Source organism: Lathamus discolor, chromosome 1, assembly GCF_037157495.1.
Source record: "Lathamus discolor isolate bLatDis1 chromosome 1, bLatDis1.hap1, whole genome shotgun sequence".
In the NCBI taxonomy this organism is placed as follows: Eukaryota; Metazoa; Chordata; class Aves; order Psittaciformes; family Psittacidae; genus Lathamus; species Lathamus discolor.
The window spans coordinates 88,188,540-88,210,395 of record NC_088884.1 but is presented as its reverse complement, the minus strand read 5'-3'; the positions used below and the strand labels follow the sequence as shown (position 1 = coordinate 88,210,395).

General features: G+C 43.5%; 1 protein-coding gene across 4 annotated transcripts in view; it reads left to right on the top strand.

Annotated features, from left to right (window-relative positions):
• The window catches only part of USO1 (USO1 vesicle transport factor), a 30,618-nt gene extending 15,185 nt beyond the window's left edge, over positions 1-15,433 (top strand). For 2 of the 4 annotated variants that reach the window (XM_065685318.1, XM_065685310.1), the window contains 15 exons: positions 938-1,026; positions 1,737-1,891; positions 2,447-2,658; positions 3,565-3,585; positions 5,918-6,028; positions 6,486-6,604; positions 6,977-7,158; positions 8,061-8,182; positions 9,159-9,297; positions 10,099-10,262; positions 10,836-10,925; positions 11,671-11,757; positions 13,298-13,396; positions 13,869-14,084; positions 14,526-15,433. In XM_065685318.1, the coding sequence (XP_065541390.1) occupies positions 938-1,026; positions 1,737-1,891; positions 2,447-2,658; positions 3,565-3,585; positions 5,918-6,028; positions 6,486-6,604; positions 6,977-7,158; positions 8,061-8,182; positions 9,159-9,297; positions 10,099-10,262; positions 10,836-10,925; positions 11,671-11,757; positions 13,298-13,396; positions 13,869-14,084; positions 14,526-14,603 (1,884 nt within the window). In that variant the 3' untranslated portion in view covers positions 14,604-15,433. The remainder of the gene's footprint in view (positions 1-937; positions 1,027-1,736; positions 1,892-2,446; positions 2,659-3,564; positions 3,586-5,917; positions 6,029-6,485; positions 6,605-6,976; positions 7,159-8,060; positions 8,183-9,158; positions 9,298-10,098; positions 10,263-10,835; positions 10,926-11,670; positions 11,758-13,297; positions 13,397-13,868; positions 14,085-14,525) is intronic. The other 2 variants (XM_065685338.1, XM_065685329.1) reach the window with 1 other exon arrangement.
• The last annotated feature ends 6,423 nt before the right edge of the window (positions 15,434-21,856 follow it).

Sequence of the window (21,856 nt, the reverse complement as noted above, 5' to 3'; positions counted from 1 at the left end):
GTGGTGGGGTTTTTGTTTTTCTCTCAGGAGAGAATCTAGAAGTATTCTGACTTGGCACATTTCCAGTGATGAGGCATTTCTAGCTTCTAGGAAGCCCTGCCTGCAGTAGAATGAGGTGCTTTTTCCCTTGATAAAATGACATGCTTAGAGCATCTCCCATACAAAGACGGGCTGAGAAAATTGGGGCTGTTCAGCCTGGAGAAGAGAAACTGTGTGGAGACCTCATAGCAGCCTTCCAGTATCTGAAGGGGGCCTACAAGGACGCTGGAGAGGAACTCCTCAGCAGGGACTGTAGCGATAGGACAAGTGATGGGTTTAAACTGAAACAGGGGGAAGTGCAGGTTAGATACAAGGAGAAGCTCTTTATTGTGAGGGTGGTGAGGCACTGGCACAGGTCGTCCAAAGAAGTGGTGAATGCTCCATCCCTTGGCAGTGTTCAAGGCCAGGTTGCACAGAGCCTTGGGTGACATGGTCAAGTGGGAGGCATCCCTGCCAAAGGCAGGGAGTTGGAACTAGATGGTCTTAAGGTTCTTTCCAACCTTAGCCATTCCATGACTGAGGGTAGACTACTTCCTTTGGTGTGGCCTCCATTCAAGTTCTTTTCACCTTTTAGAAGGTTTCATCTTTCAACTTCTTTAAAATGTCTACTTTAACTGGCTGTCATAGCAAACCTGGTTTGAGGTAGCAAAGTTGGAGGTAACTGGGTGTGATAGATCTGTCAGAGCTTTCTGTCCCTTGACCTTTCCCTCAGCATGCTTCACAGCTGTTAGTTGTTTGGATTTGATTTGAAATGGTTTTAGTGAATATGCTGAATATGTGTTCTGTGATACTGAGCTGTCAGGGTAACCTTGAATAATTTTGAGTGAGTGACCTAGGCAGTAGATTGTGGCTCACATTTAACTCTCTTATTTTTTTTTTTTCTCTGCCCTTTCTGTAGACCATAAACACTGTATCAGAGGTCATTCGAGGATGCCAGATGAATCAAGACTACTTTGCCTCTGTAAATGCACCTTCTAATCCACCAAGGTAGAGGAAGGAAAGTGTTTAATTGTGTTAGGTAATGATGTGTTGGTATGGGCCATGGCAGTCTGATCTGAAGGATTGTTTAAATTGTGATACAGAGCAACAGAATTGAGTTCACATTGATGTGTTAGAGCATGAAGGTGTCAGGTGTGTTTTACGGAGATAAGACCTAGAACTGATTTTGTTATGTGACACCTGAAAAATGAGTGAGCAGTAGCTGAGAAATTCCTAGATAGGGATGAACTGTGGGTCAGAGGACAGCCTACAAAAGGAGTTAGAGGCCAGGAAAACAGGCAGGTAATTGCTATTTACTCAGACTGGGGAACAGCAAATGTTAGCTTAAGGAGATCTTAATCTCAACGTTGAATAGGAGGGTGAAGGTAGAGGGGCAGCATTCTGTATTACAAGCTGCTAGTGGCCTCATGAGGCATCTTCTGTGGTATTATTGAAGCTTGCAGGGAGCAGCAGGGGACTTGATGGGCAATGGAGACACTGGAGGAATGTTAGCTCTTGGCAGTCATGTGTAAAGAATACTGTTGTGTGTTTTAATGACCTGAAAAACCTGGATATTAAAATCAAGAGGTTTACTCCAGTTGTAATGTATGGAATGGGCAAAAGTCTCTTTCCTTACCTGTAGAATACACTACAGATTGTCTGCCTGTGGTTGTCTCCGTTCGCAGCTGTACCCTAATGTTTTTTATCTTTCCCAACAGGCCTGCGATTGTAGTACTTCTGATGTCCATGGTGAACGAACGTCAGCCTTTTGTGCTGCGTTGTGCTGTTCTCTATTGTTTCCAGTGCTTTCTCTACAAAAACCAAAAAGGCCAAGGAGAAATCGTGTCAACACTTCTGCCATCTACTATTGATGGTATGCAGAGTTAGCGTCTCTGCAACGAGTTAACTGCCACCAATGTTTAATGCATCAGCTGATGTCTTCTGCAAAATCATTTACTTGCCATTGAGTGTCTGATCTGGGCAAGATCACAGAATCACAGAATGGTTTGGGTTGGAAAGGACCTTAAGATCATCCACTTCCAACCCCCTACCTTGGGCAGGGATGCCACACACTAGGCGATGTCACCCAAGGCTTTGTCCAGCCTGGCCTTGAACACTGCCAGGGATGGAGCATTTACCACTTCTCTGGGCAACCTGTGCCAGTGCCTCACCACCCTCGCAGTAAAGAACTTCTTCCTTAGATCTAATCTGAACTTCCCCTGTTCGAGTTTAAATCCTTTACTCCTTGTCCTGTTGCTTCAGGCTCTGATGAAGAGTCTATCTTTGGCATTCATTCTTGGCTTATGGTTTCTCTCAAACTGTCTAGTTTAATTTTTCTGCATTTTAACTGTATGCTGATGCCTTAAATATTTTGTCTATTTTTGTGGCTTGTTTTAATCTCACATATACTTCTTGATCATTCTGGTAGCTACAGGTAACTCGGTCTCGGCTGGTCAGCTGCTTTGTGGGGGCCTCTTTTCCACGGACTCCCTCTCTAACTGGTGTGCTGCTGTGGCCCTGGCCCATGCGTTGCAGGAGAATGCTACTCTGAAAGAACAGCTTCTTAGAGTTCAGCTTGCCACCAGCATCGGCAATCCACCCGTGTCGCTGCTGCAGCAATGCACCAACATCCTCTCACAGGTACAGCACTAGGTTAAGGCTCCAGGCATCATGGAGGAATGCTGCACTTGTGCAGGAGCATCACAGGAAGGCATAGAATCATAGAATAGTATGGGTTGGAAGGGACTTTCAAAGGTCACCTAGTCTTAGACTAGTCATCTAGACAGCCACCTAGTCATCTAGCTTAAGGAGAAGGAGGGTTCTCTGTCTTTTGCAGATCATTTGAAGCTTTGCTTAAACTCCCCTATGCTCTAGGGGGAAGAGAAAAGCAGCACATCTTGCTTTTTCATCAGCGATCGATCCTTGGTGTTGCCTACTCTTAAGTAGAGGGTTCTGAAGCATTTAGGCCTTAAACTTTGTTTAAAAGAAGAGGCAAACTGGCAGGATCCCCAGTGGCATTGTGTTGCTGAAAGGGTTCCTGCTTAGTATTTAACCTGTAACTGTTAAGTAGGAATGTCTTGAAAATACAGGGCTCTCACATGTTAGTTGGGGTTGGTTTTGCTGTTAAAAACTTGAAAGCTTTCTTGTTGGCTTTGCCAATGTTGAGCAAATGAAGCTCACCCGTGAGCCCATGGTTCCCTGGGACATCTGCTTCTATTCTGGATACTTTTCCCCTGAACAATTGCAGTAACGAGGAGCTGGATAACTGGCAGTTATTAGATTTCCCTGCAATTGATAATAATTCCAACAGAATGCTGGAATTCTAAATTGGTTCGTGTGACTTTTTCATCTGCTTGACCTGAAAACTGACAGTGCTTCTTTTTATCCTGTTCCTGGCTTTTTTTGTGTGAGGTAAATTTGAGTCAGCAAAACTGCCTGTGGCTCTTCAGCCTTACGTGATGGAAGGGACTGAAACTGGGGGGGGGGGGATGTTTCTGAACTGTGTTGTACTTGAAGCTTCTCAAGTAATATGTGTGTAACTTGCAGGGTGATAAGATCGACAGACGGGTATGTATATTTTGGCCCAGCTTGGGCATTTTCTTGCCAAAAGCAGGCCTTTTTCTCTTGCCTTTGGTTTTGCTGGGCAGGTTTTCTTTAACTGCTTTTTGATGTGTTTCCACTTACAGCTTTGTGTTGCAGTTGGGTTTTTCCCTAGTGTAACAAGCTCGCTCTGTGTCTCCAGGGAATTCTCTCCACAAAACTATGGGATAAGGATCTTGGGTAGCACTGGTGCTTTCTTTCCAGTGGGGCAGACTCATTCACTATCTCATCACCTAACAGATGAGCTTTCTTGCAAAGAAAATTAAAACTGTTAGAAATGGTGTTTTCTCAGACTGGCCTGTAGCAAACAGCTGGTACAACTTGCAGTGGGAATGTGCTGCTGGTTTTCTGACTGCTAAAAGAAAAATCATGTTTAACCTGCCTCCTGGGCGCTTTGTAGGTTGTACTTGCCAGCAGATATTATAACCTTTGAGATACTAGTTGTGAATAGCAAGGATCTCGTTACTAGCAAATGATGCCTGACATGAGTTGTTTGACTTTCAGGCTGTGTTACTTAACTCACTGCTGAGTTGGTTATCAGTTGTCCTGCAGGGTGGGGTTATATCATTACCAGCCCTGAACTACAGAACAACAGCCATAGAGAGCTGTAATCTGTCACAGTAGGTGCTATCATAGTATATCATAGTATATCACTGTGTAGTGGTGTTTTCCAGAGGAAAGGAGAGGGCCAGAGGAGCATAGAGTTTGGTGGGGACTACACAGCTCATAGTGAGTTCTAGATCAGTGGAAACCAGTCACAACCTTCAGGTAGAAGGGCAGCAGCAACAAGATAATCTCTGTTACTACAACAGCATGACAGAGTCACAGCAAAGCTGCAGACAAACCTGTAACAAAGACTAAACAAAAACTGCTAGTAGGGCATGAAGTACTCACCATGAAACACAACAGTGCTGTGCAGTTGGTGGTGATGGCTGTGATCTCTGCTGCTCTGATGTTGTTCACTTGGGTGTCAGGAAGTAATGATGGTGATAATCATGAAAAATGACCAGATGCTCTTGCCTGTGTGTGCAGCATTAGGGATGACTGCCACAGTCTTGATATCTGTAATATCTGTTCTCCTCCTTTTAAGGGGATCATTTATTCTTAATGATGGAGATGTATTACAGCAAATCACAGCACCTCAGAAGGAAGTCCTTGAAGGTAGTCTCTTCAGAGCTCAGTAGCTTGGTATCTTCTGCCAGAGCTGCTGGATTCGATTCCAGTCTGTCTCACAGTCAGCAGCTGGGAGCTGCAGAAAAGTTTCTTGCCAGACTGCTGCTTACCAGCTGTTTCAATGGGCAGACTGGCTTATTCAAAGACCTTGGGGGCTTTTATTTTGTTTTAAATGCTTAGCTGAAGTTAAAACCAACACTGCCTTCAGCCCTAAAGCATAGAGTATATCAGAGGCAAGGACGAAAATTCAATGTTTCAAGCACAGGCTCTTTGTTTTTGATGACTGTCTCTTTGCCTTGATCCCTGTGCCTGCTCTACTTGCCTCTACTGAAGCAATCCCAGCAGTTGTGTGCCTCATCATGCATTTGAGCCTTGACTTCAGCTTCCAGTTACTTTGCCCAATTTATTAGGTGCTTGTGTGAAGTTCTATTTTTCCATGCGGGGAACATTTTTCTTGGTTGCCTTTTGAATGCTGACTGTTGGAAGAGAGGTATGCCTGCCTCAACGCTGCTATGTCCATAGTACCTGCAGCAAAGACAAGAGGGACAAAAGCGAGAAGACAGGCAATTGGCAGATGACAACTAACAAAGCCAAATACTACAGTTAGCATTCCTCTTGCTGGCTTAATGTGCATACTGTCTGAACCAAAAGCCACTACAGTAGTATCTTTCTTGACTTACAAAATAACATTAGGAACACATAGCAATTTGTAGTCAGCAGGGGAAGTCTTAGTGATGCATGCCTTCTTATCGAGAATCCTTACCTGACTTAATTTATACCTTGCTCCTTTACAGGGTGGTATCTCTGCATTTCTCCATGTTACCTTAGTGTGAATTATAAATGCGGAACTAATTTGTCATGACTTTTATACTGGTGCTGATTTGCACTGAGCCATGTTTCACATCTGTGTTGCTTGCTGGTTTGCTCTGAAAACAGATACGAATCGTTTAATACTTGTTTCACCAAACACTAAAGCTGTGTTCAGTATAACTAACAAATGGCATTTTGAAAGACATGGTTTTTACAATGGTGAATGGGTGAGTTCTGAAGCAGTACAGGCTTTTTTTTTTTGGTATTTCAGTCCTCCACTGTGGAAAGTTAATGATGGGGGGGTTTATTCTTTCAGGGCAGCAAAGTCCAGACCAGGGTTGGACTTCTGATGTTACTTTGCACTTGGCTCAGCAACTGCTCCATTGCTGTCACCCACTTCCTTCACAATCCAGCCAATATACCTTTTGTATCCTTGACCTGCTTGCTTTGTGTTCTGCCAAGCAAATGTAGTTTTTAGATTGCAACAAGTCCACTACTATTTTCAGGGTGACTTATGCCAGGAGGTAGGAAGAATGCTCCCTGTTTCTGGTGAAGCGTATTTCTCTGCTTGCTTTTCAGGAAGAAATCTGGCTAAAGTACGCCAGGCTGAAGTTGTCACCTTATCTAAACAGCAAGCCTGTTTTGGAACAACTTGATCTCTTTGAGCAGACAGTTAGAGAAGAAATGTCAGGAAAGCCACTGACTACCCAAGTCCTCCATAACAGGAGCTAGCTTTGCAAGGCTTTCTTCAGCTCTTTTGCCTGCTTCCTAATCAAGCTTGGGTTTATCTCTGCAAAGAATTTTAACTGGGATCTATACACAGAATATTAAGTTACATGTATGGTGCTTATGAAGTATCTCCAATATCCTTAACAAGAGTCCAGCTCACAGGGCAGATAGCTGAAAACCTGGGAGAAGAGGAGCAACTTGTCCAAGGCCTGTGTGCACTTTTGCTTGGCATTTCCATCTACTACAATGACAATTCCCTTGAAAATTATAGGAAGTAAGTATGCTGTAAAAAGAAGAAGACTGTAGGGAAAGATTCAGTGAATGGCAGGTGGTGGATTAACTGAGCCGTGCAGCATAGATTTGGCTGCATGTTTTCTATGTGTGTTCCTTATGGGAAGCACAACAACTGACCCACCTCTAGCTAAGCAAAGCAGGTAGCTGTTTTGTATAGGTCTTCTGAAACTGCGTGTGCCTGCTCTGGGAACAGGTGCCAGTGGTCACTGTAAAATGGCATTGTGAATGCTGCATCTGCTGTGGCTCAGACTTGAGACAGATACTCAAGAGTTGTAACTGTAAAATCCACCAAGGGAAGGATGGGTTCACTTTTCAGTTGTTGCACTGTGATTGATTTCTCTTTTCCTTTCAGAGAGAAGCTGAAGCAACTGATTGAGAAGAGGATTGGCAGGGAGAACTTCATTGAGAAGCTCGGCTTTATTAGCAAACATGAACTTTATTCCAGAGCTGCTCAGAAACCCCAGCCTGGTTTTTCCAGCCCAGAGCACATGATGTTTGATCATGAATTTACCAAGCTTGTGAAGGAATTGGAAGGTGAAATGATGTGCTTGCTTCTGTTGTTTTTGTGACAAGCTGATGCCTGAATTACCAAATGTGCTGAATGTAACAGTCTTAAAAGTAGCGTGATAATACTAAAATGGAGTATTCTGAAAAGCATGTTACTGTAATAGTTATAAGTAATTTCACAGCTTCAGTATTAACTCCTTGTACAAGCCCATAATCAGGGCTTGTACAAATTGGTTAACTTTTAATTTTTAGGTGAAAGGATTATTATTACATCCTTTGAGTTCTCATACTGTGGCCAGGACGTGTATTTACCTGTGCTCATACAGAGACCAAGCATTGAGCATGTGATGGTCATAGATACTCCATTTATGGAAGTAAGCAATCTAGATACTGGCTGTTTCTATCTGATTAATGAAGAAAAATGATGAATGCTGTATTTCCTGGCCTGTTAAAAAGTGATAAGCACTTTGTTTAGTGTTTTCTCTCCTTTGCTAAAGAGACTGGTTGTCATAATTCTTAAAGTGTAACTGATGTCCTGGTTATTAATACTGCCCAGCTCAAATCAGTCCACAGAACCAAAAAAAAAGAAGCAGGAACAGTGAAGATGGTTTTGCCCAATTGCATTTCATCTGCATGTTGCCCTGGCAGCCCCAGGTCTTTCACTTAACTGCACAAGCACTTGGGCAGCAGCTGTGGTGGAGCCATAACAATTAAACCCCACTTTTTGTGATAAGGAGGACTCCAAACACCCATTTTCTTTTCTGAATCTGTGTAAAGCAGTGAGCCTGCAAACCTATAAAAGACGGCTGTTTCCCTAAACCTCTGTTTTTAAAGTGCAGGCTTAGTTTCTAACGCCCTGAACTCAGTTAAACTGGGTTGGATTGTGAGACAGATGTGAGGACAAAAAAGATGTGAATTGTTTTTAACAGGTGTTATAAGTAAAGCTATTTACAAGTCCAGTGAGGAAGATAAAAAGGAGGAGGAGGTCAAGAAGACATTGGAACAGCATGACAACATTGTGACTCAATACAAAAAAGTCATCAGAGAGCAGGTGAGAGGGAGTTACGCTGTACATGTGCCTCCAAGGGATTGGTTGGTTTGGCTTTCAGAGGCACCCGTGCAGTTTGATACCCAGTGTTCCAAATGAAGTAACCAGGAAACTAGCACTGCAGAAACACTTCTACAAACACTTAAACCAAGTTCTGGTTCAAATGAAATACCAGTGTTTAGAATACTGGATAAGATAAAGCATTTTCTTGGGATATATCTGTTCTTTCCTGTGTTTAAATCTTCTCAAATGAGTAATTCAAGAACTTGCAGCCCCTTAGTTCTGGGCTCTCACTTTCGAGAAGTTGACAGATAAAGTGTGGCTGAATGAAGAATGGGAGTGAAGTTTTGCGTATACCTGCTGTGGTTGAACTCCTGATTGTTTTTTCCAGTGGGAGTTTGCTTGTTTAGTTGCAACAGCTTAGAGGGAGAAGAGCAAAGCTGATTAACGTAATAGTTAATGGGGACTGAATCAGGTGTGTTGAGTTCAGGGATCTGGAATGGACAGAGGGCACAGGGGGGTACATGTGGATTTAAGGGGCACTTTTGAACTGCTGGTGAGGTTTTCCTGAACTTGCCGTGACAGCAGTTCCCACAACTTCCTGGAAGACACTTGAAGTGCCCCAAATGCATGCAGGCTTTGGTGTGGTTGAGAGCAACTACAGTCACCAGACTTCATAGATTTCCTTCTTACTCTTGTGCTGTCTCTGGTGTGGGGCTGCTGGAGGTTTCCTCCAGAAGACTTGGAATGCATTGGTCTGGTGTGATAGGCTTCTGTCTTCGCCAGGCTTTTTTCCCTTGGAGTAGCTGTCTAGGTTTGCATGAGGCTTTCCTGCTCACCAGATACAGGTAGCATGGACAGCATCACTAGCAGTAGTGTGTCATGCTGTAGTTGAGGTTTTTCTGTCTTTACTTGACTTCCTGACGGTATCTTCAGAAGTGTTACTGTGCTTCAGTGCTTTGGTTTTTGTCTTTCACAGGACCAGGAGCTTGAAGAACTAAAACAACGAGTTACCACTTTAATGTCTCAAAATGAACAGCTCCAAGCAACAGTTACCCAGCAAGTGTCACAGATCCAACAGCATAAGGACCAATATAATCTCCTTAAAGTGCAGCTAGGTAGGCTCAGAGAGTAATAAAAAAATACCGTCTATCACTTCAGACATGCTGTTGTATGTTCTGCAGCATATGAAAAAACTTCCCAGAGAGATTAAATATACTGTTTTAAGGCTGATGTTGGGCATTTCAGGCAATTTCGTTGAAGCATTAGATTTGCTTCGTTATCTAAAAATACTTGGTTTTGCTTTAAGTGCCTTTAAAGTTAAAGACTTAAAGCACTGAAATCGGACAGGACAGCTTGAAATGTGCATGAGGTAAAACTTGTTCTTGCTTTGTGCTTAAGTCTTGGAACTCAGGTCTGTGGATGAAAATAATGAATTGAGAAAGAACTGTATGGCAGATGTGTAAGATGAGGCTTATCACCATCACTGGAGAGATTGCTGACTGTCTGAATCAGGACAGTATATTCAAGTTATTCCAAGGTCAAGATGCCTGATAAACTGGATGTGATGATTTCCAAAACTAATTCTGCCTTCACAATTATTTACTATTAAAAATATGTAAGGACACAGTCATCCTTCTTCTGTAGGATGATTTGTCTATGATGTTACTTTGGATGAACTGAACAACTGAAGCAGCATGCTGGTGCAGCCACAGATACATGCTTGAAGGAATGACAAATTACAGCTCTTTATGTGTTTTTGATAGAGAACTCCTAAGTACTGTGCTCTGGTTCTTGAGTTGGAATTGCTTGTGTTACCCTGTGTGATAGGCAATAAATTCTTGAATTGGTGTGTTTGAAGCTAACTTCAAAATGGCATTGGTGTTTGTGACCTTGGTTTAATAAATACTGTCTTTCAGGAAAGGACACTCAACATCACAGTTCCCATGGGGATACGTTTCAGATGAATGGCATTCAGACGGAAGAAGTGAGCAAACTAAAAGAGGAGTTGGAAGAATGGAAAAACAAGCATGAACTGCTGCAAGGGCAGATAAGGGAAAAGGATTTTCTGATCGAAAAATTGGTAAGTGCTGTCTCTGCAGAACTTGCTGCAGCTTCCAAATGATGTTTTCAAATGTCATCTGCCTTAAGCTAAGTCCTCATTACGATGGCAATCAAAGTATCATAACTGATTGCATGCTGATAATAGGAAATGGGATGGGAGATGGCTTGAGCAATGCCTTTCCTGCTTCCCATTGTTTCCAAAAGTAGTTTGTGTGGGTGACCTGTTATGCTGTAGAATCAGGAGTTTCAGGGTGTTTTGGGTGAGGAAAAAATGGTAGGTGCCTCTTAGGCATTACCCCCACTAAGCTTCTAAGTTGTATTTATGGTGGCCTGCTTGCCAAAATGCAGATGATGCATGGTGCTTTTATTTTGTACTTGTCTTCTGCATTTGGGTTGGTGAAAGATGATTTTGTATCCACCTTAGAGAGGACTACTCAGCTGCTCTCATGTAATCAGAGAGTTTTGTGCATTTCTTAACCTTTTTATGTTGAAAACTTGGATCATACAAGCACAGAATTTGCTCTGGGTTCTAGTAACTTGACTGTATTTATGCTATCTACTTTTATGGCTGATGTCCCTTTTGCTATTACAGAAGTCTTCACAGTTGGAAATAGGAACAACAGAGCTGTCTTCACAGAACAGCAGATCTGGTGGCTTGGAGCACAATAATGAACTACAAAAGGTGAAGTTGGTAGGCAAAGCTGTGGTCAGCAGTGGCAGCTCAGGATGGGCAGGGAGCTTTGTCACACTGCAGAGAGGAGCACTGAGCCCTGAGCATGTTGAAGTTTTTGATGGTGTACCTTCATATGATGATGCTACACATCTCGGAGCATCAAGATTATGTATCTAAAGTGAAACATTTTTTTTCTGCTAAGCAGGTTTGAGGCAGCAGAAGACAAACTGCTGCTTCAGAGTTGCAAAATCAGTTCATTCATTGCAAAAGTGTATCTTTAAATACCGATATGAAAGATTCCAGGTATTAAATGTACAACATGGAGTAAGTGTTGTACAAGTGCATATTGAGTAATTTATGGGAGCTGTTGCTCATAAATACCTAGCAGAGTTTCTCTGATTAGAGAACTAGTTAATGTGACTGGATTAAGCAGTCATAATGGGTTTCTGCACCAAGAACAGTAATGAGTGGAGGAGGTTAATGGGAGTGCTAGTGGTGTGAAACGCCTTAATAAGGGACACTGAGGCTCACACAGGTGCCTTGGTTGGGCATGTCATAGAAAAGAGTTCCTAAGAGCTGGGTGGAAAATAGTGAGACTGGTTTGTTCTTCCAGAGAAATGGTTGCAGCTTTTCTCTTGCATATGCTAGTATGAAGCAGTTCAGTAACATTTAACTGAAGAAGAATGTATTCTGAATAATTATCTTGTTTTATCAAATTAACTTAAAAGTATGGCTTTGTCTTTGTTTCCCAAAGGAGTTAGAAATGCTCAGGAGTCAGCTACAACTACAGTCTGCAGAAATCTCTCAGCTTCTGATAGAGAATCAAAAGCTACAAGTAATGGTACCAGTGACCAAGTTACTTATTTTCTCTTTTGGGGATTAAATCTGGGGACTTTGCTTTCCTTCATGCTGTCTGTTGCCCTTGTCCTAACCCAACCTTGTTTTAAGAATACACATCAGCAAGTGATTCCCAGAGTGTTGTAAATGCAGTAACATGTTCCCTAGACAGGCCCTTCATGAGGGAAGAGGGGACTTGCAGTCCAGTTAGTGCTCCATGAGGCCACTGGTCCTTGGCATTTTTTTAACAAAGGAATGCCTACTGTTCAGCACTTTATTTAAGCTCTCACCCTAATCAAAGGAAATAGTCTCTTGAGGCACAACTGCATGATTACCATAGATGTTAGAGGGATTGTTACTCTTGCAAACAGTTGAGGATACTAATTCGGAAGTTGATGGTATAGTTGAATAGCAATTGGTAAGTGCATCTGTGCAGCCTCCAAATGCCTCAAGAGTTTGTTTGTTTGGTGTTTTTTTTTTTTTTTAGCTGTGCATTGAAAAGATGAGACCATAAAGCCTTACAGAATAGCTAAATAATCTGATCTAGAATAAGGGTAGCTGTGGTGTGCCCTGCTTGACAGCTCTGCTCTAATGAGTACAGGGTATCTGCTCAGTGGGAGATGCACTCGCTTCAACTCGTGCTGCTTCTTTATCCCTGACGGTGTTCAAGACCACGTTGGACAGAGCCTTGGGCGACATGGTCTGGTGTGAGGTGTCCCTGCCCATGGCAAGGTTTTGGAACTGGATGATCTTAACGTCCTTTCCAACCCAAACCAGTCTGTGATTCTGTTACTCTGGCTGGTTTGTTCTGTGCACGAAATATGAAATTTGAGCACTTGTGTGGGGAAAATATTGAATGTTTAATAGAGGAAAGCTTTTAACACCTCCATTGCCACAAGTCTCAGCAGCTGTGATCTAAAATGCTGTTGCACATGTGTTGGCCATGTGTGCCTGTGAGACAGGGTCCTCTTGGGTGCTCCCTGCTGCTTGAGCAGCTCACTGTCACCCTCCAGACCTTGCCTAGAGCTTTGGCTTAAACAGGGCATCACTGGAGAAGCAATTGCCTGGAATTCCTGCCACAGGGTAGTTGTAGCTCAAAGGCAGCTGTCACATTTTGGAATTTGGGTAGGGCTGGCTGAGACTGAACTACTGCTATTTTTAGTAGTCACATACAAAGCTGTGGCTATTTAGCTTAATAAAACAAAATCTTTGGCACTTACGAAGCATCTGAGTGAAGGCCTGTAATAAGTAGGGTCTGCCCAGAAAAAAACCCTGTCTCTTTAGAGAGCAACTTATATGAAATAAGGCTTGCTCCTTGTTTTCTTCTTTGTGTGCATGTATGTATGTGTTTACTGGGACCCCAGGAAGCACCGACCTCTTTCCTGATGCCTTGCAGCACAGGACGTTTGTAACTACCACACCTTGGCTACACTGTAAAGAAGAAAATATGCCTGTAAATTCTCTAGCTGACTGTATAACTTCTTGGCTTGCTGTCTTTCTCTGTGAGGCATTCAGTGCTCTTCTATTGAATTTTGTGTCCACAGAACACAACTGCAGACACAGTGTTAGGAGACAGTGGTGCAATAGTAGCAAAGAACTCTGAACTGGAGGGACAACTTGAGCAACAAATCAAAGAATTGAAGGTTGGTAGCAGGCGAACACTAAACCAAGTCATCTGATACTCAGTCTTCACTTGGAGGACTTCTATGATAGGAGAGGCTTTGAGTGGAAGTGGTTTGTTTTGTGAACATCTTATGAATTTCAGGCCATGCAGGGGGAGCTGGATGCATCTCCTTTCTTTTTCACTTGGGAAATGCAAGCTTTGTCTGCCTTGAAAGAGCTGGCAATGACAGTCTAGGAGATAGCTTTATTCTGACAAGGACAGCTCAGTGTAGCTGGGGGAAGGTGGCCACTGCTAAGACTTCCACCTACCCTTACTCCTTGTTGGTAATAAGGGGAGTTTGGGGAAGAAAGTGTGTGGGAGCAAGGCCACAGGGCACTTGTTGGAGTTGGAGCTGTTATAAATAGTGCATGGAATATGTTTGTAGGAAACAAGGCTTTTCAGCTGTTCCTATGCTTATGGTGTAACCTGGTGGGGGATTTTTCCTGTTCCAGAGTGAAGTCAAAGCCCTTTCTGAGGAAAAAGAATCACTAAAACAGCACCTGGATTCATCCAGCAGTACAGTTGCTATTTTGCAAGATGAGAAAATTAAACTGCAGCAAGAAGTTGCAGAATCAAAGAAAGAACAAGATGATCTTCTCGTGCTTTTAGCTGACCAGGACCAGAAACTATCTGCACTAAAGATCAAATTGAAAGATCTTGGTGTACCGGTAAGCAAAACAACAGGTCCACTGGGTTCTCAGGTTAGAGATCTTGAGAGGTACCTGCCGAACTCCTGTGCGGAAAACTGCTTTTCACATAATATGTCTGGAATGATGCCTTGCTGCAGCTCATCCTGGCTGTTAACTTGAAAGCAGGTGATGGCTGTGATACAACCTAAGGATTGTTCCACAGATAATACAAGTGATAACTAGATAACTTTAGTCTGCTTTTTAAGCAGCACAGTGAACTGTCAGGGCAGTTTTGGGGAGCCTTATGGGCAGTTGATTGACAAGATGACAGTTGTTTTTATTAAGCACTAATTGATAATCCATGATAACTTTATATTAGCTTGAAGCTTGTTTTTGATCCCTTAGCATTTGCCTTGCCTTCAGAAGGCTGGAATGGAGTAAGGGATGTTCCTGCTCACAACAGGTCTTCCTTAATTTCAGGTTGAAGATGAAGATGATATTGAGTCTGGAGATCAAGGGGATGAAGATGAGGATGTGGAGGAAGAGGAACAAGACTAGAATGCTTTTGTGTGTTACCATGAAAACTAGATTGCATCATTAATGGGGGGGGGAAATCTATTATTGGTATACAACACAGAACATCTGCTTATGAGCAGCAGATAGGAAAATGACAACTGTGGGACTAGTTATAAGTTACTAAAGTGTTTGAAAACACTTCCTACTAGGTAAAGCAAACAGAAATCACTGCTTAAGTTCTATAAGAGTATCCCAAATTATACTTGCTTAGAAGTTGCTTTAGATGCTGTTTAAAGCATGGGGATGACAATGTTACTGCTTCAGTTCATTGTCATTGACAGAAGTTCTGTGTGCTCATCTACAGTTTTAACCTTCTGGAACTGTTAATTAAATACAAATGTATTTGGTTTAATATCTGTCAAATGGAATCATTGCCCCTACATTCAGCAGGGAGCTCCAATGCAATCTGTGACTTCCTTCCAAGAGCAGTGGCAAGGTGGAAGGGTTTGGGTGGCTGTGGTGTGTGGTCACCACTCTGCTGGCCTCGGGGCCAGTCCTCCAGGTGGGAATGGACCTGCACAGGGCCAAGTGACTCAACACCTGGAGTGGCTGTATTGGAACCTCCTGGGGAACTGCAGTGCTATGCTAGCAATGAAAAAGAGGTTTCATGAAAACTCATGCAGAGAGGTAGTGTTTTTAAGAAGAACCTCTGGAAAACCAAACCCCAACACACTCTTTCTGAAGATCTTATGTGTTGCTGACTCAGCATAAGTATAAGATCTTGTTGACTACTTCAGTAAGGAAATGAAAACTACTATGATTTATGTAACTTATTGACTCTTGAGGAGTGAATAAAATTTTAAAAGACTGAATACAGTACATGCATCAATTGTTTTTTTTTTTTTTTTTAATAAAAATAGGTATGCCCACTTAGTACTCATTCAGTGACTTCTCTTACCCTGTTTTAATAAAATATATTTTATTACACAGGTAAAATGGTCTAACACAAGTCTAGGGTGGTGGATGCGAGTAAGTAATGTACCCTGTGTTGGGGCTGTCATCGGTGCGTAGGGGTGCTGGCTCAGTTTTTGCGTTTTTAGCTGTACAGACTTCAGTAGCTGCTTAACTTCCTCAGAGCTATTTTAAACTAGAAAATCACCATTGCTTCAGGAATACTAGAAAAAACTGTTCTTAAGTTACCTCATACCCTCGGTGTGTGTTTAATGTGTAGTTGTTGGCATGTTTTAAATAGGCTCCACACTTGCACTCCATCCTTGGGCAGATTTCTTTGGTATGGGGAAAGAAGAGCAAGCATGAGAAGGAGTGACAGAACAAGAGCTGAAGCATGATGTGGCTGTGGGGTCTTCCATCCAACAAGGCCTGGTTCTTTCCTTCTATGTGACTTGTGTTCTCCTGAGCACTGTGCACCTGCAAGATCAGAGCAAGCGGCTTGGAGGCACTGCCCGTCAAGCTTTGCTTTTTCTATGCAAAATCCAATGAGGACAGAAGCATGGAGGCCCCAGAAAGCCCTTCTAGATGCCTTTGCCACATTTATTTGTGTGGAGAGATACACTGGTAACACTTTGATTCTGAGGCAGTTCTTGCATTTTTCTTACCTTTTTTGTTTTTAATACCAGGAGCTGTACAGAAAAAGCCAGACAGAAAAGCCAGGGCAGAAGGCCTGAAGTGCTTTTGCAGCTTGTTCAGTGATGGGGACAAGTTCTACAGAAACTGACAGCTTTGTTGCTTGTAAACTCAGTGCAAGCACACTGCATGACTTAAACTCTCTTCTTAGCATGACTCTATTGATATGAAGGAGAAGAAAGAAGATGCCTTGTGGCCACTGTTCAAGTGGGAGGTGGTACAATAGCAGTGTAACAGCTAACAGGACTTAAATTTATGGTTTTTTTTCTTCAGAGCAAAGGTGTTAAGGGTGTTTGCTTTGCCAAGGGTATTCTGGAGCTCTTGTGTTAAGCTGAATTGAATGATACATGGACTTGGAAGTTAGTAGGGGGAATAATAATAAAACACAGTGTAACTTAATGCCCAAGCACTCTGTGTTGGGACTTAGTTACAAAGTAGGTGCAAAGGTGTGCTGCCATCCTTATTCACAGATAATACTGTCACAAGATGGGATTATTACAAATAGCTGAAGAATTTAAGTACCCAGCTTTCACTGTGTGCATGGCTATAGGCTAGTATTTCTTAGCCCTTGAAACTTGTTCCTGACTAGGGTTCTCCTTCAGGCACAATGCAGTGTGAGACTTTAAGCATGGCGTTAATGACAAAACAATGACTTTAAATCTGGACTTCATGATGTGGGTTTTATATAATGATCATTTTAGTTGTCAGGTCCTTTGGCACTCAGGTTAGGCTAGACTTGCCTAAATTCAATTTTGTAATCTCAATGTCTTCTGCAAGCTTTAAATTAAATTATTCCTGAGCGTTGGAATCCATGTGTGCCTTTCAGTTTCTCCTGTCAGTGTATTTAATCATGAGATAATTTGGTCTTGCTTACTGCTGTATTTACTTGCTACCACGTGGATGCAAGACCTATTATCTATTCTCCCTGGTCGTTATCCCAGTGTGATTGAAGCATACAATTAGAATCAGACTGAGGCTGGAGCTGTCTTGCTAATTCCAATGTCTTTGACATAAATGGTGTTGATAAGAATTGCAGTGAGAGTTTTATTCTAACCCAGAGCCTAACTTGAGGGTTCCTAGAGGTCAGTGAGAGGTGCTTTGATGTAACCAGGGCTACAGCTGGGCTTGCTAGGCAGGTGATTGTACCCACACACAGTCTGAATAGCACCACAAAGGGCATGCTCACTTGTTGAGGAGTTCAAATGTGCACTGAGTGATTCAGTCAGCAGTGTTATCACCTGAAGAAATGCGAGCTCCTTTCTGCATGTCTTGGGAAGTCAGTTTTAAAAATGCCTTTTTTATGTATGCTAGTAGAGGGTGACAGCTTCAATGCAGGTATCCTGTGAGTGTTGGTACTGCTGTTTGCTGCTGCAGCTACCATCCCCAGGGAGTTGGTGACAGTTTGTCCTACCCTACCTGGGCAGGACAGACCTACTTATATCTGCTTGAACCTCTTCCCCATCACTGCCAGCTGTCCTGTGAAGCAGTGTTTTCTTTGGAAATTTTGGCTTCTTCAGTTAGAGAGCCAAGGTGGCAATGGAGAAGGAGTGATGTTAGGAAGCCTCGTGGCTTTGTCACGGATGGAGGGCCTGGCAAGCTGATGTGACCTGTAGAACTGGATGAGCAGGGAGATCTGCTCTTCCCTCCCTGTGTCCCGCTAGGTGAGCTGGGATCTTGCAGGCTCTTTGTTCTACTCACCTTTTATATTGTCCCAGATGTTTTGATCCTATTGTCTTCTGGGTGCCTTTCTGAGAGGTTCCTAAAAATGCTGTGGGCAGAAATAAACAAGTATTTCTGGAAGTTGTTGGTCAGTATGTGATCAGGCCCTGGGAGGCAAGCATGCATCTCCAGAACAGAGGGAAGTGGAATAAGAGAAAGGAAGATGGGGAAAAGAAAGTAACCTTTTCCTTACACGGATGAGACAGAATCACTTGAAAAACAAACATAAACACGGACTCAGGATGTGAAAGCACAAGGCATGTGATTGCTAGCTTGGCGTGATCTAGACTGGGAGCTGTTTATCTGCCAACCTCACCTGGACGTCAGTGCCACTCCCAAAGGATGGTATGCTACATTTTTTTGTGGCCCTTCTCTGCAGTGTTATACTTGGGAAGTTCTTCCTTTTGGATACAACTTCAGGATGTTTGAAATTGCAAAAAAAGAAGGAAGAGATAACTAGGTGGGGTAGGAATTTCAGGAGACAGCCAAACTGGTTACAAACAGGTTTTAAAGCAGCCTATTCAAAGTGCTTTTCCCAATTAGAAAACCTGTTTTGTTGCTTACTTTATTGCACCATCCTGGTGGCATATCTTCCTGCTGGTAGTAGACGTGTCTGGATTATAACTGTACTGTTGTCACATGGGTGGCTTTTGCCCAGAAGGTATTCACTTGACTGTGAATTCTTGGCTGTGTTATGAAAATTAGATTTATTCTGAATTATTTGGAATCTTTTCTTGTCCCATCATGACTGGGACATAATGAATCCGGGGTGGTTTTCCCCACTCTGCACAGTGTCTGGATTCTTTCCACATAGCCTCTTTGTCAAAGCAAGCAGCTGATGACACTGAGGAGGTAAATACATCAATAGATTTCTACCTTGCCTGTTGCAGAAACTGATACAGGTAAACAGGCCAAGAGGTGCTGAGCTGCAGAGAGTTCCAGGAGTGAAGGTTAGAAGTAGTTCTGATTATTGTATGTTAACAGTAAAACATTATTACCCACCTGGAGTCCAGAGCTGGTGCTTAGGGTCCATGTCCAGACCACGTAGTGTGGGTCCCTTCGTATGGGAAGGGCTTCCAGGAAAAGTCCAGGCTTGCTTGGTCTGAACACAGAAAGTCTTTGTAATTTCTTTAATACAGCTGCTACACCTTTTTCTGGATCAGTTGTTTGCAAAGTATGGGCTTCAGGGAAGCAAAAGCAGCCTTACCTGTGTTATGCAGCCTCTGCCTGCTGCCAGTCTTCTGCAAGCTCAAAACCTGCCAAACCCTCTTAATTTGTGTGAAGTTTTTCCTAGAAAATAAAGTGTTCAGCAGTGCATATGCACTTAAGAGATTTTTTCTTTTGTTGAAAATACTTTACTAGAAAGAATGTTCTTTTTAGTGTTCAAGCACAGAGCCTTGGGCAACATGGTGCAGCATGAGGTGTCCCTGCCCATGGCAGGGAGTTGGAACTGGATGATCTTAAGGTCCTTTCCAATCCAAACCATTCTATGATTCTATGACTCTTTAAACTACACGAATAAGGTGTGGTTCCTCCCTGAGCCGCAAGAGACACTGGAGGAGAACCAGGACCTTTTCTCCTGCTCCTCCTGAGTGCCCTAGTGTTCACCGAACAGCATCTCCACTTTGAATAAATAGCTGACTGGGTTACGCTAGCCTTGTGCATTCATGAGCAAAAGGAAAGCAGCTGCAAAAAAACTACTGCCATAAAACCAGAGCCAGGTCCCTTTGGCTGAGTTGGGTGCTTTCTCCTGCAGCATAGCTCTGTTGTGAAAAGAGAAGGGAAACACGTTTTCTATTTGCTATTTAAGGTGGGACTCTGTCATACTTCTGATTTCAATCTGTTCCACCATTTGGTATGTTTCTAAATTCCACCTCCTACCTGCATGGCACCGCTCTGTGTGTGTGTGTGTGTGATATATATGAAACAGCCTTGTCAGTGACACTTTGAAGAAATGAGTGTTTGGAAGTGCCACCTACAGCTCGAGTCCCCATAGCATAAGATGCTGCACCCCACCTGGCATGCAGATCCCACTAAACTGATCTTTGTAAATGCCACAACTACCCATCTAGTGACACAGATTCACCACTTACCTCTACAGAGAGGGCCTGTGGTTTCTCAAACTGCTCCCTGCCATGAACATCACCTTCATTTGATGTTTCAGAAACAAGAAATGGGTCTGGACAAGCCTGTGATCACTTCCTACCACTTACATAAGAAACCAATAACCTTATGACACTGTTCTTGATAAAGGACATCCTAGTGGGAGCAAACTGATGCAACAGACTTTGATCCTGAGGCTAATGTGAAGGTCAGGCCAAGGCTGAAAATACCATTGGTGCACAGTGTTGCACCTTGAAGGTGAAAATCTCACTGCTGGGCAAAGTGGGAACAGCCAGTGGCCATCAGCAGGCAGAACATGTTTCACTAGAAGCAGGATAATAAATCACAGGACAGACAGCCTGCTTGATTGGAGGGAGATATTCAAGAAGAGCCCTTGCTCCTCAGGCTGATGAAGAAAACCAGGGTCACTGGTTTTCACACAGGATGATCTCTGAGAAAGCTTGTCAGTGCTACAGAGGGGCCTCAGACAGAGCCCTGTGACAGCAAGTGACAGATGAGCTCAGCCCTGACGTCTGGTGAGACCCGAGGCACAGGACAGGAGTCTTCCCCAGCCCTTGTAGCCAGATCACTATCTCCTCACTGACCCCGGTGTCGAGCCTACGTGCTGCACTGGGTGGGGAAGTGCTCCCCAGCTCACGGAGGTGGTACCCAGCACCCAGGTCACGAAATCAGTCCCACACTACAGGAATAGGCCGTTTCTGAGCCTTCTGCTGCTGTGTCTCCATTGAGGCAAGGGAAGAACAGTTGGACTTTCATGCAAGTCCCTGGCTGCGCCTGGACATGTCACCAAGGAAACCAGCTGGGCAGTATAGATATGTGACCAGCTCTGCGTTCTCTGCCCTCATGTAAGACAGCACAGGATGACTGTGCCCCACATCCAGAAAGTGAAAAGGCTGTCATCCAAGTGTCACCACCAGTGAGGGGTTCCTAGAGCTTCCCTGATGGCTCTTGAGTTGTTTGGTGCAGCCAAGGCTCTGGGCAGATTGATACACATGCTGTCTTACACCAGGAACTGTGTGGTGAGCCCAAGGCAGGCAAGTTCTACACTTCCAAATCATACTGGCCCCAGAGCTCTGATGGAGCATGAGCCAACCTGTGGAAGTGCACAGGTCTAAGGAGGAGCTTTGCTGGCACTTGCATGACTCTACATTTGCTCCCTGAACTCCCAATCCGCTGCTCCTGGCCCCCATGGGCAGATTTTTTGCCTGTATCTTAACACATGTAAAGCAATGTTACCTGAAAGACCTTTCTTATTCAACCTATATCTGACTCACCCCCAGTTTTAGCCTGTCCTGTCTATCCATACCTCCTCTGTCAGAAGCGTAGAGTGGAATGAAGGGGCTGCAGAGCTGCTATTTGCAGCTTAAAACAAAAAATGGGTGCAAACTGGTAGGATCTCTGTTGCTTCAGAGGAGGAAGGCCCAGGCTGCTGCATCCTCACATCTCTGACTGTACCGGCTCCCCCTGGGGTGTGTACTCACACTAATACATCCATCACTGATTTGGACATTTCACTGGGTAAAGAGCTCAGCTCCCGGATACACATACAGTTCAAAGACAAAGGAGAAATCATAGAATCATAGAATGGCTTGGTTGGAAGGGACCTTCAAAGGTCATCTAGTTCTAACCCCTCTGCAATGAGTAAGGACATCTTCAGATCAGTTTCCCCACTTATTAGGGGAGCCCTGAGACACATACTGGTTTAAGCTGTCAGTATACACTGCACCTCAGCTGGTTGAAATACTTGCTGCTGAACACTCACCACAAAATTCAGGCTGAACTGAGAGCAAAGTACAGCCAAATGTTTT